Here is a 12,972-nt window from a genome sequence, read left to right as displayed (position 1 = left end):
GTATGAAGCCTATTTTCAACAATGTTTTTGGGTCTTTGGGTCATGTGAGATTTAATATGTATACTACCTTTATATGTGATCACTTCATGGGTGATCATTTATTGTAATAGAAGTATTATAAAGGTAAAATATTTAAATAAAAAATATGGATTTTAGACATTTAGTACAAACAGAATCGCTAACATGATCCCATATTATTCGCAAATAAATTTTAAACGTTGCGAAATAAAAATATTGTTATAGAATTACATTTAAAACCAAAATGCAATTTGGTAATCAATTACGGTTATTTACCCCAACAGAAAAGTTTCTAAGAATATGTAATATTGTATTGTGCCAGAGAAGTTATCATGAGGGCTTTCGAACTGAAGGGTATCAATATATACCTGATAGTCAAGCAGCTATGGAGCATTTAGATATACTCTAGGTTATTGTGAACTCGATAGACTGGTGGAACATAACAGTGCAACACTGGTGTAGTTGCGGGGAGTATATTGCAATGGCAGAGCTGATAAGCTTGCCAGAAAAGGATCAGCTACAAACTACTTTGGTCTATAACAAGCCGTAGGAGCGCGAAACAGCACCTTCAGCGATCAGAGAAAAGCCTGGATCCGAACCCAATATAATTTTGATTTAGGAAAGTATACCCAGTAAAACACATGGAAAAATGTATATTGGAAAGACATGCGCTAATACAGCTAAAGTACTACAAAAAACAAGCAGGAATTAGCTAAGAATCATAACTGACAGTATTAGACGTCTGTTAGAGTATTGAGACGTCTCAAACTGTGGAAATATTTATATATATATATATATATATATATATATATATATATATATATATATATATATATATATATATATATATATAAAGGGAAAACTCTTCAGCCTGAACAGGCAGGCACAAATTCATCCTGATCACACATTCCTGCAGAATATCCTCTGTTATCACTATTACTCTATTATCGCTCAAATTTTTGATCCACAAGGGCTCATTAACCCCGTAACTGTGCTTGCAAAAATTATTGTGCTATGCAAAAAATTTGAAATTGAAATATTAATAAATGAATGGTTGAAATTTATAACTGATCTCGCTGCTCTCAAGGACATTAGCATACCCAGATGTCTTTTCTCATGTCATGAAATTTCTTCTATTGAAATTCTCGTGCTCTCTTATTGCTTCGACAAGTCGTGTTGCTCCTTTAAAGACCATAACGCTTCCAAGGCCGGAACTTATGGGTGCTTTATTGGCTAGCAAGCTCACCACAAAGGTGGTTGATATCATAAAGGATAAATTGCCCTCTCTTACCTCTATAAACATGTGGAGCGATTCTGAGATAATTTTGTCATGGCTCAGATCACATCACTTCAGATGGAATCAATTGTCGCCAACAGGGTAGCTCAAATTCAAGAAAATTCTTCTCACTCTCATTGGAGACACGTAAAGTCTAAAGACAACCCTGCTGACATTCTCTCCAGAGGAATGATGCCCTCTAACATACTCAACTCCACTCTGTGGTTTCACGGTCCTCAGTTATTGCAAAGGTTTGACCTAAATTTGTCTGAATACAGTCCTAAGTTTAATTCTGATAAATTACCGGAAGAAAGAAAAATTGTTCCTCACACTCGAAGTGCTCAATTCGATTTTTTTGTCATGCTTTCTGAAAGGTTTTCAAGTTTTACGAAATATGTAAGGACTATAGTTTATGTACACAGATTTGCTAATAACGCAAAGTCTGGCACTCAAAAATTATCCGGTGCACTTGAAGTATCTGAACTTCAAAATGCCGAAATGAATATTATAAAATTACTGCAAAGCTTCTGTTTTTCCTCAGAAATCGCTGATCTCAAAGGCAATAAGATTATTTCTAATAAGTCTCTCTTACAATTTGCTCCTTTTCTTGACAAAAATGAAATGTTCCATGTAGGTGAACGTCTTAGGTATTCCGAAGTTACCTTTGATCAAAAATATCCTCTCCTCCTCACCTCGAAAAATCTTGTTGTTCGTCTAATTTTTAAAATGAGAACATCTTAGGCTCCATCATGCAGGCTCTCAGAATACTCTCTCTCAATTGCGCCTTAGACACTGGTCCTTGAATGGTCTACGGGAGATTAAGGAGATAGTCCACGAATGTCATGTTTGTTTCAAGTTCAATGCCAAACCCTTAGCTCAAATCATGTCTGATTTACCTAAGGAACGCGTATGCTCCGCTCAAGTTTTTGCTCATGTAGGTTTGGATTTTGGTAGTCCCTTTCTAATAAAGGCCTCTAAACTTCGTAAAAGTCCCTTGATAAAGTCATACATAGCTCTGTTTATCTGTATGTCCACACGTGCGGTCCATATAGAGTTAGTGGGCTTACAACAGAAGCATTTCTTCTTACTCTCAAGCGCTTTATCAGTCGAAGAGGTCTCAATCAGACTATATTCTCTGATAATGCGACATACTTTCTTGCGGCTAAAAATCAGCTATTCGAACTCTATAATTTTTTGAAAAATAAGGAAACTAACTCTTCTCTTCAGAAGAGAAGAGTTAGTTTCTAGCTCCTCCTCTCAAATTCGGTGGAAAACAATACCACCTCGATCTCCTCATCATGGAGGACTCTGGGAGAGCGCTAAACACCATATCTATAGATTATTGGACAATCTCAAAATTACATTCGAGGAATTCAGTACCGTGCTTACCCAAATTGAAGCCGTACTTAATTCTCGGCCCATTTATGCCCTCTCTAATGATCCCTCCACTCTACTGGTCATTGGCACGAGTGATGGATGTCTTTCCGGGTAAAGATGGCTGAGTGAGAATTGTATCGGTTAAAATTAAGGATGGGATTTTCAAACGCACTGACTCCCTGAGTTAATGTGTGTGCGACTGACTCCCTTGCTCCCTACATCAGAAACTCTTTCCTTCCCGCGTTATATAACTTGAGACAGTGCGAATTTGCCTCTCGGCAAGTAAGGACCGGGTGTGTTGTCGAAGAGTGCGTGAACCACGTATGCGCTAACCGGTGTTTTTGTGTTCAAACGTATACCAGTTTGTTTCTCTCAATTCTCTGTATCTCTGTTACTGCCTCCTAGCACTGTAAAGCTAATGATATTTGTATAACTCTTTTTAGTATTATCAGAATTGCGATAATTATCAATGTAGAATCAGTCCTTAAGTTCACTTATAAATAAATTGAAGGAAAAATACGTCTTAAGTCTTTTATTGCTTCAGTGGTCCTTAATAAATATTTTGAAGGAATTAGGTGTTCTCTAATAAATATTTTGAAGGAATTAGGTGTTCTACGATTTGTCAGGCCATGGAGATGGAGTGTATTAGTTTCTACATTATGAGATGGTGTACACTCTCTTCTTCTTGCTATAGCATGCTGGACGAGCTATACTGCCTGTAGTCAGTACCCCGATGTATGAGCGGGAACACAAGGTATACTAATACTCATACTCTCATGAAACGCATCTGGCGCTGCACGAGAACCTTCACATTTTACTCTCCTTCAACTAGTCTTGAGTAAAATGTCTTTTATCTTTCCTATCGGCCTCTCTTGGCCAACTCTTGTTTTTCCGACCCCGATTGGCTATTAGGTTTTCGAGGGCGGACGGGTCATTATTCTTTTTCCTTACTCTAAACTATTTTCTACCATGCAGAAGGAAGTGGGGCCCCACTGCGTTACTTTGCCCCAAGAACTATCATGAAAGATGACCTCTAAACATATCAGTATTCCGAGCGATCCAACTAGCAATTGGCGCCAATCAGCGTCCGGGGCTGATGGTGTGAAATGGGCTACCGGCCATGATGTTGTGAGAAACCAGGCACGCCATGGAAACTCTGAGTCTGGAATAAACATAAAAATATGGAGCACCCTTAAAATTGGTACGTGGAATGTTCGAGGATTGCTGGAACCCGGAAAATTGGATGTAGTGGAAAACGAGATACACAATTATGCCATTGTAGGTCTATCTGAAACCCACTGGAAGGATAAAGGACATTATACGTCAAAAAATGGCAATGATATTTATTTCTCCGGCAATGATAACGAATCTCGGAATGGCGTGACAGTGATAGTAAATAATGCCATTAAAACCTCCGTAAAAGAATACATAACCGTCAGCGATCGGATAATTGTTGTCAGAATGAATGCCAGTCCAGTTAATCCTAATGTAGTACAAACATATGCCCCAAGAAGCGAAGCTCCCGATGAAGAGATCGAAACATTTTATAGTACGTTGGAGCAGACGCTTAGGAAGCTTCCAAATAGAGAAATCACAGCAGTCGTAGGCGATTTTAACGCTAAAATTGGTGTAACTACAGAAGATCATTACTTGCGAGAGACCGTCGGATTATATGGACTTGGCCAAAGAAATGACAGAGGAGAACGCTTGCTACACTTTTGTATAGACAACAACCTGTTTGTTACTAATACAGGCTTTCAACATCACCCAAGACGACTATACACTTGGATATCACCAGGAAATAGATACAGAAATCAGATAGATTTTATACTGGTAAAAACCCGTTGGAGGAGCGCTGTTAAGGATGTTAAGACCTATCCAGGAAAAGATTGTAATAGCGACCATCAATTTTTATCAGCTGAATTCCGCATGAAGTTAAGAAACAGTCCAAAAACAATAAATACAACAACTAAATGGCATCTAAGATATAACGATCCGTACAAAAAAGCCGCAACGCAAAAGCTATGTGACCTCAAACAATCATTAAATCCAGAAGAGTCCTCAAATAGCATATGGACAAAAACAAAATCCATATTGCATAATGCTGCGAAAAACATTAAGAGTGATAGAGAAGAAAGAAGGAAACAATGGATAACAGACTTCACGTGGACTAAAATACAGGAGAGGAAGTGCTTTAAAGCCACAGGACTGAACAGTGAAAGTGATAAAGAGGCCTATAAAGCGCTGAACGGTCAAATAAAACGACTCTGCAAAAAGGACAAGAACACACACTTGAACAAATTCTGCATGGAAATAGAAGGGCATAAAACCAAAACTGAGACCAGAGACATGTTTAAAAAAATAAAGCAGATAACAAGTTTCTTTACACCAAACTACCTTGCTATCAAAGATGATAACGGAACTCTACTCACTTCTAAAAAAGATATTTTACACAGATGGAAAGAATACCGTGGACGATTGATGATGGAGGAAAGCACAGACGCCCCATCACAACAAGAAGATTCCAGTTTGGCGACGGAACCTGACGTACTCAAAAGTGAAGTTGAAGCAGCAATTATGAGGCAAAAAAGTCAGAAAGCTGCCGGTCCAGATAACATACCTATTGAAATGATTTGGGCCCTAGATGACGTTGGAGTGGATATAATACATCAAATTTGTCAAAGAGTGTGGGAGACAGGTAAATGGCCTGAGGACTGGACAAAATCACTATATATTCCCATACATAAAAAGGGAGCGAAAGATTTATGTAGCAACTATCGCACAATTGCTCTAATTGCGCATTGCAGTAAGATACTCTTACACATAATTCTCGAGAGGATAAAGCCCTTTTTACTACCTAACATTGCGGAGGAACAAGCAGGTTTCGTCCCCGGACGTGGTACTAGAGAACAAATTTTAAACGTACGGCAGATTGTAGAAAAATCCAGAGAATTCAACATCACAACATATTTGTGCTTCATAGATTATAGTAAAGCTTTCGATTTGGTCAACTGGAGTAAAATGTGGCAGGTTTTGTCTGAAATGGGAGTCCCCAATCATCTGATACTGCTAATTAAAAGCCTGTACAATAATTATGCCAGAGTTAGAATAAATGGGGAACTAACCGATAGTTTCAGGGTCACAAAGGGCGTGAGACAAGGCTGCATACTAAGCCCAACATCTATGGTGAATGGATAATGCGGAAAGCTACTGAGGACTGGAACGGTGGCATCACCATTGGCGGGAAGAAGATTTGCAACTTGAGATATGCAGATGATACTACTATCCTCGCTAGTTCTGAAGCTGAATTGATTCACCTGCTACAACGGATAGAAGACGTAAGCTTAACGATGGGCCTTAAAATAAACAGAGATAAAACGAGAATCATGATAATTGAAAGAGCTAACAACAATCAAAATCATCTGGTCATGATAAACAATATCGCTGTTGTAGATAAATTTGTGTATCTGGGCTCATTAATAACCAACAAAGGAGGCTGTACTGAAGAAATAAAGCGGCGGTCAGCAATCGCAAAAAGCGCTATGGCAAAATTAACAAAAATTTGGAAAAACCATGAAATAACTACCGATACAAAAATGAGACTAGTAAGAAGTCTAGTTTTTCCAGTTTTCACTTATGCATCGGAATGCTGGACCCTTACTGAGAAAGACAAAAAGAACATAGATGTATTTGAGATGTACTGCTGGAGATGAATGCTGAGAATACCATGGGTGGCCCGAAGAACAAATGAATCCATACTGGACCAGCTAAACATAAAGAAAAGACTAAGAACACAAATATCAGAACAAATAATAAGCTATTTTGGACATGTGCTTCGAAGAAATGGTCTTGAAAAACTTACCACCCAGGGAAAAGTAGAAGGCAAAAGAAATAGAGGTAGATCTCCCACACGATACACGGACCATATTGTTCTACCGTTGGTGCTCCATTGTCAGAATGTGCTAGAATGGCAGAAGATAGAAAAACGTGGAGGAACATTGGGAAATTTAGCTAATTGCTTCATGATATCACGATACCTGCATCAGGTTAACGACTAAGAAGAAGAAGGTGTTCTACGCCTCTCTTAAATGTGAAAAGTTTGGTAATAAAGTTACCTTCTCCATACATTGTTTATATATTCATTTTTTAAGTACATAAAAAGTATGTGCCTGACAGTACTCCGTCTTACTCGTGGAAATAGAATCGACATGGAGACAAAAGGATTTTTTTTTATATATATCATCAAGTTTAATTATAAAAACAGAATTTTATTTAAAAAAAGTGCTACATTGCAAAAAATATGTATTCCTATTTTCAAAATGAATCAAATTTAAAGTCAACAAATTACTTACATCATCATCGCCTTCCAGCAGACTAGAATCAATCAATTGATCTTCATCAACATCTGACAGCATCACAGTTTTAGTTGTTGTAGTGGAACTGCTGCTCCTTTGTCTATTTAATTGTTTGGTATTGCTCCAAGTTATCGATAAGGTCCGATCCTAGTTTAAAAAATTTAATGTTGATAAATAAGGTAATATCAATAATAATGAGAGCTATTGCTAAAAATTAACGGGAGTAATGCTACAAAACATTTTTTCTGCTCACATATTGTCATTAACGTAACCGTTCATTCCATAGGTAAAATCCGTTACATAAATTTTATGTAAAAAAGAGCAAAACAGTTGCATATTACTTTATTATGTAATTTTTGGGATTTTGTTATGAACTGATATTTTTATTACACCCTATTATGGGAATAAGCCACAATTGCAGTTTCAAAAAAGTTTATTGACGTTTCAATTTCCACTTCGGAAATCGTTCTCAAAATACAAACATTAATAAATTAAACAAATTTTGTTTTTTGTTACTTGGTGAAAAATTTTTCTAATAATTATTATTAATAAATTATTAGAATTTTTCAAAAATTAAAAATAAAGGACCCCACCAGCTGTCTCTGTTCTATAACTCCAATGTGGATTGTATTTTTAGTTTCTTCCTTATATATTTGTTTCTTATTCTATTCGTTTTAGTAACGCCTTTAACTCTTTTTAAAATCTTCATCTCTATAGCCTGTATCTTGCTTTTTGCCGTTCCGTTAGTACGTATGATTACGCTACCAAAAGTTAGGACAGGTCTATAAGCTGCTTTGAAAACTTTAATTTTTGTATTCCTAACACATAAGTATGTAAAAGTTTTAACTTGTTCTATTGTGGTCCATCAATTTCTATATTGTTTTTCTCTTGCTTCTCCTATCTGCATAACTTTTGTTTTGTTAATATTGTTTCTTCATTCCGTTTTCAGTAAGTACTTCTTTCTATATTTCCAAATTATTCTAAAGTTCTGTTTCAGTTTTTGCAATTAGCACCAAATCGTCAGCAATTACTCCTTCCGAGATTTCTACTCTTTGCAGATTTCTATTCCATACATTCAGTTTTTTTACTTCTTATTATTCATGTCTTAATAATTTCGTCCATAAATGTTATAAGCAGTATTGAGCTAAGTGCATCTCTCTTACTTAAGCCTTCATTTATTGTAAACGCCTCTGATGTTGTATTATTACTAATTACGGCATTGTTCTTATTGTATATTTTTTATATCATTCTTGTGATATCTGTTTTAAGTAAATATATGATCCTGTATACTCCTACCACTTCTAAATCTACTTTGTAATTTATCTAATGTGTGTTCTGTCATTGTTCTTAATCATTCTCAACGTCAATCCTCTAGTTATTACATTCTCTCCTATCTTCTTTTTTGTATATGGGTACTATTAGTGTCACTAGTAACTCCTTTCCAATCTTCCGGTATATATTCATTGTTCCACATTTTATTCATTATTTTAGGTAATATTTGTCCTCCATTTTTCCACATGTTTTTTATAATTTCTGTTGTTATTCTATCCACTCCAAGAGCTTTCCCATACTTCAACTTTTTTATTGCTTCATCTAGTTCTTTCTCGTTTATTAAGACTTCTGTGTTATCTTTCAATATATTATTTTGTTCTTCATTAACCCTATCTACTCTTTATTAACTACTATCTGCTCTTAAACTGTTTTCATTGTACGGGCGCGGCTAAGCTTCTATCTTCCTTTCGCATTTTTATTTATAAGTTGATAGACGAGTAGGTGAGTTCACCAGTTTTTGCCAGTTTTGATATTTACGATAGCGGTCTTATACGACGCCACCTTGTTATTCACGTTTGAGGAATTACAGGAAAAGAATTTAACGCTGGTTGAAACAATAAGAAAAAATAAACCTGATATTCCAAAGCAATTAGTGGAAAAACGGAAAACATATTGATTCATCTTTATTTTTGATGAAAACAGCACATTAGTGTCTTACGTACATAAGAAAAACACGACAGATATTGTTGTCAATTATGCACACAACAGAAAACATTGACGAAAAAACAAAGAAGACCTAAAATAATTTTGTTCTACAATGAAATAAAAGGCGGCGTTGATACTTTTGATCAACTGTGTCATCTAACGACAGTGACAAAGACAACTCGAAGGTGGCCACTTCGAATTTTGTATGCTATGACTGATACTGCTGGATTCAATTCCTATGCGATATACAAATGTAACTGCAAAACGAAATTACAGAAACAGCCTGGTTTTCTACTCTGTTGTAGAAGATTATTTGAAAGAAAGAATGACCAACGCACGCCTCCCAAGAGAAATTAGGAATAATATTCGTAAATTCCTGAATTGAGAAGAAAAACAAGAAACTGCTAAAACGTAAAATGACTCATTAGTCACCGAAAAAGGAACAGAAAGACATGAAATAAATGTGAACATTGCATAAAAGTCTATGCTCTGAACACCGTCTAGCATTTTTGTAGAATGTAAATGATTGTAAAACATGTATCTTGTTTTTTATTTTACCAGTTCTAATACACACTATGATAAAAACGTTTGGCGACGCAACGTTTTCTTTATATATACGAGTATATAGGTATATATAGGTATATACGAGTACGAATACGGCACATTTTTTAATTTTCTAGTCATAATTGTTAAAACGGTGGTGTTAATAAATCTTAATTTCAGTACAAAATGTTAATTAATACCGATTAAATAAACTTGTTACCGTAACAACTAAAGTTATAAATAGCAGGGATTGAAATATATAGCGCGAGTTTATTGGTATCCACGATTTTCCTTAACCACGACAACCGTGCCACTCAAACCCACGGATAAACGGGAGTTGACTGTATTTCCTAGCGACCTCTTTTATGACAATAAATAATTAAATATATAGTAAAGACTTACCTGGAAATGTTTTCCTTTAAGTAATGCCATTTCGGCTTCTTTCCTAGTTTTGTAGTTAAGTGTTATACTAGGAAGTGAATTATCCACCTCATAATCCACAACTTCGCCATATTGCTATGAAAACAAAAAAAACTTAACATCAATAAATTGAAAAAAAAATTAATTTGATACAAATATTGTTCAATGGTTGTCAAGTTGTCTTTTCTTCAAATACTGTGAGAACATACAAGTAGAGATCGACGACTAGGCAGAAGATCTGAAACGGAGATTAAGAAACATACATTGGAAAGTCCGAAATATAATGCAGATGGAGAGCGATCAAATCAAGACTCAATATGATTTGAAAACTAGTGGACGTACTTTTGTAGAACCGGAAAAAGTTTGGTTGTAGATTAAATCAAGACTCAATATGATTTGAAAACTAGGGGACGTACTTTTGTAGAAAAGGAAAAAGTTTGGTTACAGAGCCGTAGCAGAAGGGAAGGATGATTCCGAAACTAGAATTAAACTAGAAACTAGAACTAAACTAAACTAGAACTAAAAAAGAGCGTGGCACTTGGCGAGTGCTGACAGAAGTAAATACTTCTTATAGCGTGTTATTATTATATGTGGATTAATGAAATATTTATGTCTGTTTATTATCAAATTGTTAATATTTTTTATAATAACACTACACATCCAAGTTCTTTAAAATTCAAAAAATCATAATTTTTTTGTTTAAAAATTTTGTTTAATGATTTTAGTAATTTTCAAAATTTTTTAAATATATAGATTTATTTATCATGTACATATTCATTATTATCCACATAATTTTTTATATTTATTCATAATTGTTTATAATTTCCTATAATTTTTTATAACTTCTTATAATTTTTTATATTTTTTTATTTTTTATAATTTGTAGATAATTTTTTAAAAGTTTTAATATTATTTAATTTTTTATTATTTTTTTTATAATTTTATTTAATTTTATACAATTTTAGTTAATTTTATTTAATTGTATTTAATTTTATTTAATGTTGTTTAGTTTTATTGAAGTTTATTTAATGTTATCACCGTATGGCACCATATGCAGAACGGATAATATCATTAACACCTTAACATAAATCAAGCAGGATGCACAAGAAGAGCAGAGGAGGAATACCGAACCCTAAGGAGAGAAGAAAAAATATTACATACAAAAAGTGACGAATGCGCCACACGTAGACGGCGGTACTATTTACAATAGATCGATATAAATCTTCGCATACGCTGATGACATTATAGGAGGTAGCAAGCTACATGTTAAGCAATATTTCGTAGCCTTGGAGACAGCGGCGAAACAGGTCAGCCTAGTTATCAACTAAAACAAAACCAAATACACGCAGGTTACTAGGAATCCTGTAGCAAGCGATCCTGTATAACTTTACAAGTCATATATCTTTGAACGTGTTGACAGCTTCTCATACCTTGGCACACTGGTGACTACTACCAACAAAACAAGCAAAGCAATTAAAAGACGAATAGATCTTAAAAATGGAGGACATACATATGAACTCCAAAAACAATTTCACGCAAGAAATATCCAAAGAAAAATTAAATTTATTTTATACCAAACACTACTGAGGTCGGTCCTCGAATAAGGGGCGGAAACATGGACCCTAACGTAGAAGGATGAGTGACTTTTGGTAATGGTCGAGCGTAAAATATTCCGCAGATATAACTCCGTAAGATATAACTTCGAATTATACTAACTCTTTAATGAACCAGCCGTAACGTTCATGAAAATACGGCGGCTCAGATCAGTTGGACACATATTTGAATGCCAGAAAACACGATCGCTTAAAAACTAACCACAGGAATACACAGTAAAAATCAGAAGATGGAACAGTTCACCAGAAACCGAACAGAATGGCGACGAATATTAAAGAAGGCCAGGATCCATAAGAGACTGTCGAGCCAAAAATAATGCTGATGAACAATATAACAAAGATCTCTTTGTAAATTAAAAAATGAAAGACGTGACATGATTTGTTGTGTTTTTTGAATAATTTCATTTGTCAGCTTTTGTAGGCGGAGCTACGATGTATGTAATATATATTTTTTAATTTAGTGATATTTTGAATTTTAATGTACTTGTTTTAAAGATTCATTTTATGTGGGATGCGATTTTCTAGGAAATCTTTACGAGATCATTTGTGAAACTTGAATCGAAACAAAATTACTGTAGTGAGATTATTTTCGTTACTCATGTACCAAGGGCATTAAATAGATGTTTATGCCCGAGGGAGACTATCTTACAAGTGCGAGGGCCTCTGGTCCAAGTGTTTGTAAGCATGCGTTCATAACGAGGTGCCGACCCTCGCTCGGACCATGGGATAGTATCATTTCATCGATGTTCGGTAAAATAAATGCATTACTTTAAATGCGAGCGTTCGCCGTCAGTGCTAAGGTCTAGGCGTGGAGACGGTGCGATGGTCTCCGTTATGAACGCACCCTAAGAGTACATTCATAACTGAGACCATCGCATCGTATCATAGCCTAGAGCATAGCAGTGACAGTGAACTCTCGCATTTAAAATAATGCATTTATTTTATCTAGCGATCGATAATATGGTACTATCCTATGGTCGGAGCGAGGGTCGGCTCCTCGTTGTGAACGCATACTTAGTCGCTCGAGGGTATATATATATATATATATATATATATATATATATATATATATATATATATATATATATATATATATATATATATATATATATATATATATATAAGATATAATCTTTTAGCGAAAGCCGCTATCGCTTTATTAAATTAAATGGCCAAATATATGGCCTAGGAGGACAAATTCGTTAAACTTCCCGTGCTCGAATCGGTATCAATAAAGTGTTATGATCATTTCGGCCTAGCCCAGCCTCATCAGACACTTTGGGCTGATAGAAATTCAAACTCGGAAAGTCCAGCGAATGTCTCCCAAAACTTCACTACAACAGTAGTTAGCTACAAAGGCGCCACCTGCTTTGGCGGCCGTGAACGAAAACGA

General features: G+C 35.3%; 1 protein-coding gene across 5 annotated transcripts in view; it reads right to left on the bottom strand.

The window, feature by feature from the left end:
• swm (Zinc finger protein swm) overlaps positions 1–12,972 on the bottom strand; it is a 76,723-nt gene that overhangs the window by 27,211 nt on the left and 36,540 nt on the right. For all 5 annotated transcript variants that reach the window (XR_011950073.1, XM_072523135.1, XM_072523138.1 and 2 more), the window contains 2 exons: positions 9,949–10,062; positions 7,024–7,173 (listed from right to left, as the gene is read on the bottom strand). Coding sequence is in view for 4 of the 5 variants with exons in the window: in XM_072523135.1 (XP_072379236.1) it covers positions 7,024–7,173; positions 9,949–10,062 (264 nt within the window). In the remaining variant the exon portion in view is untranslated. The remainder of the gene's footprint in view (positions 1–7,023; positions 7,174–9,948; positions 10,063–12,972) is intronic.

This window comes from Diabrotica undecimpunctata, chromosome 2 (assembly GCF_040954645.1).
Source record: "Diabrotica undecimpunctata isolate CICGRU chromosome 2, icDiaUnde3, whole genome shotgun sequence".
Lineage (NCBI taxonomy): Eukaryota > Metazoa > Arthropoda > Insecta > Coleoptera > Chrysomelidae > Diabrotica > Diabrotica undecimpunctata.
Note: the sequence above shows the minus strand (reverse complement) of the source record. Positions and strands in the feature narration are given on the sequence as shown.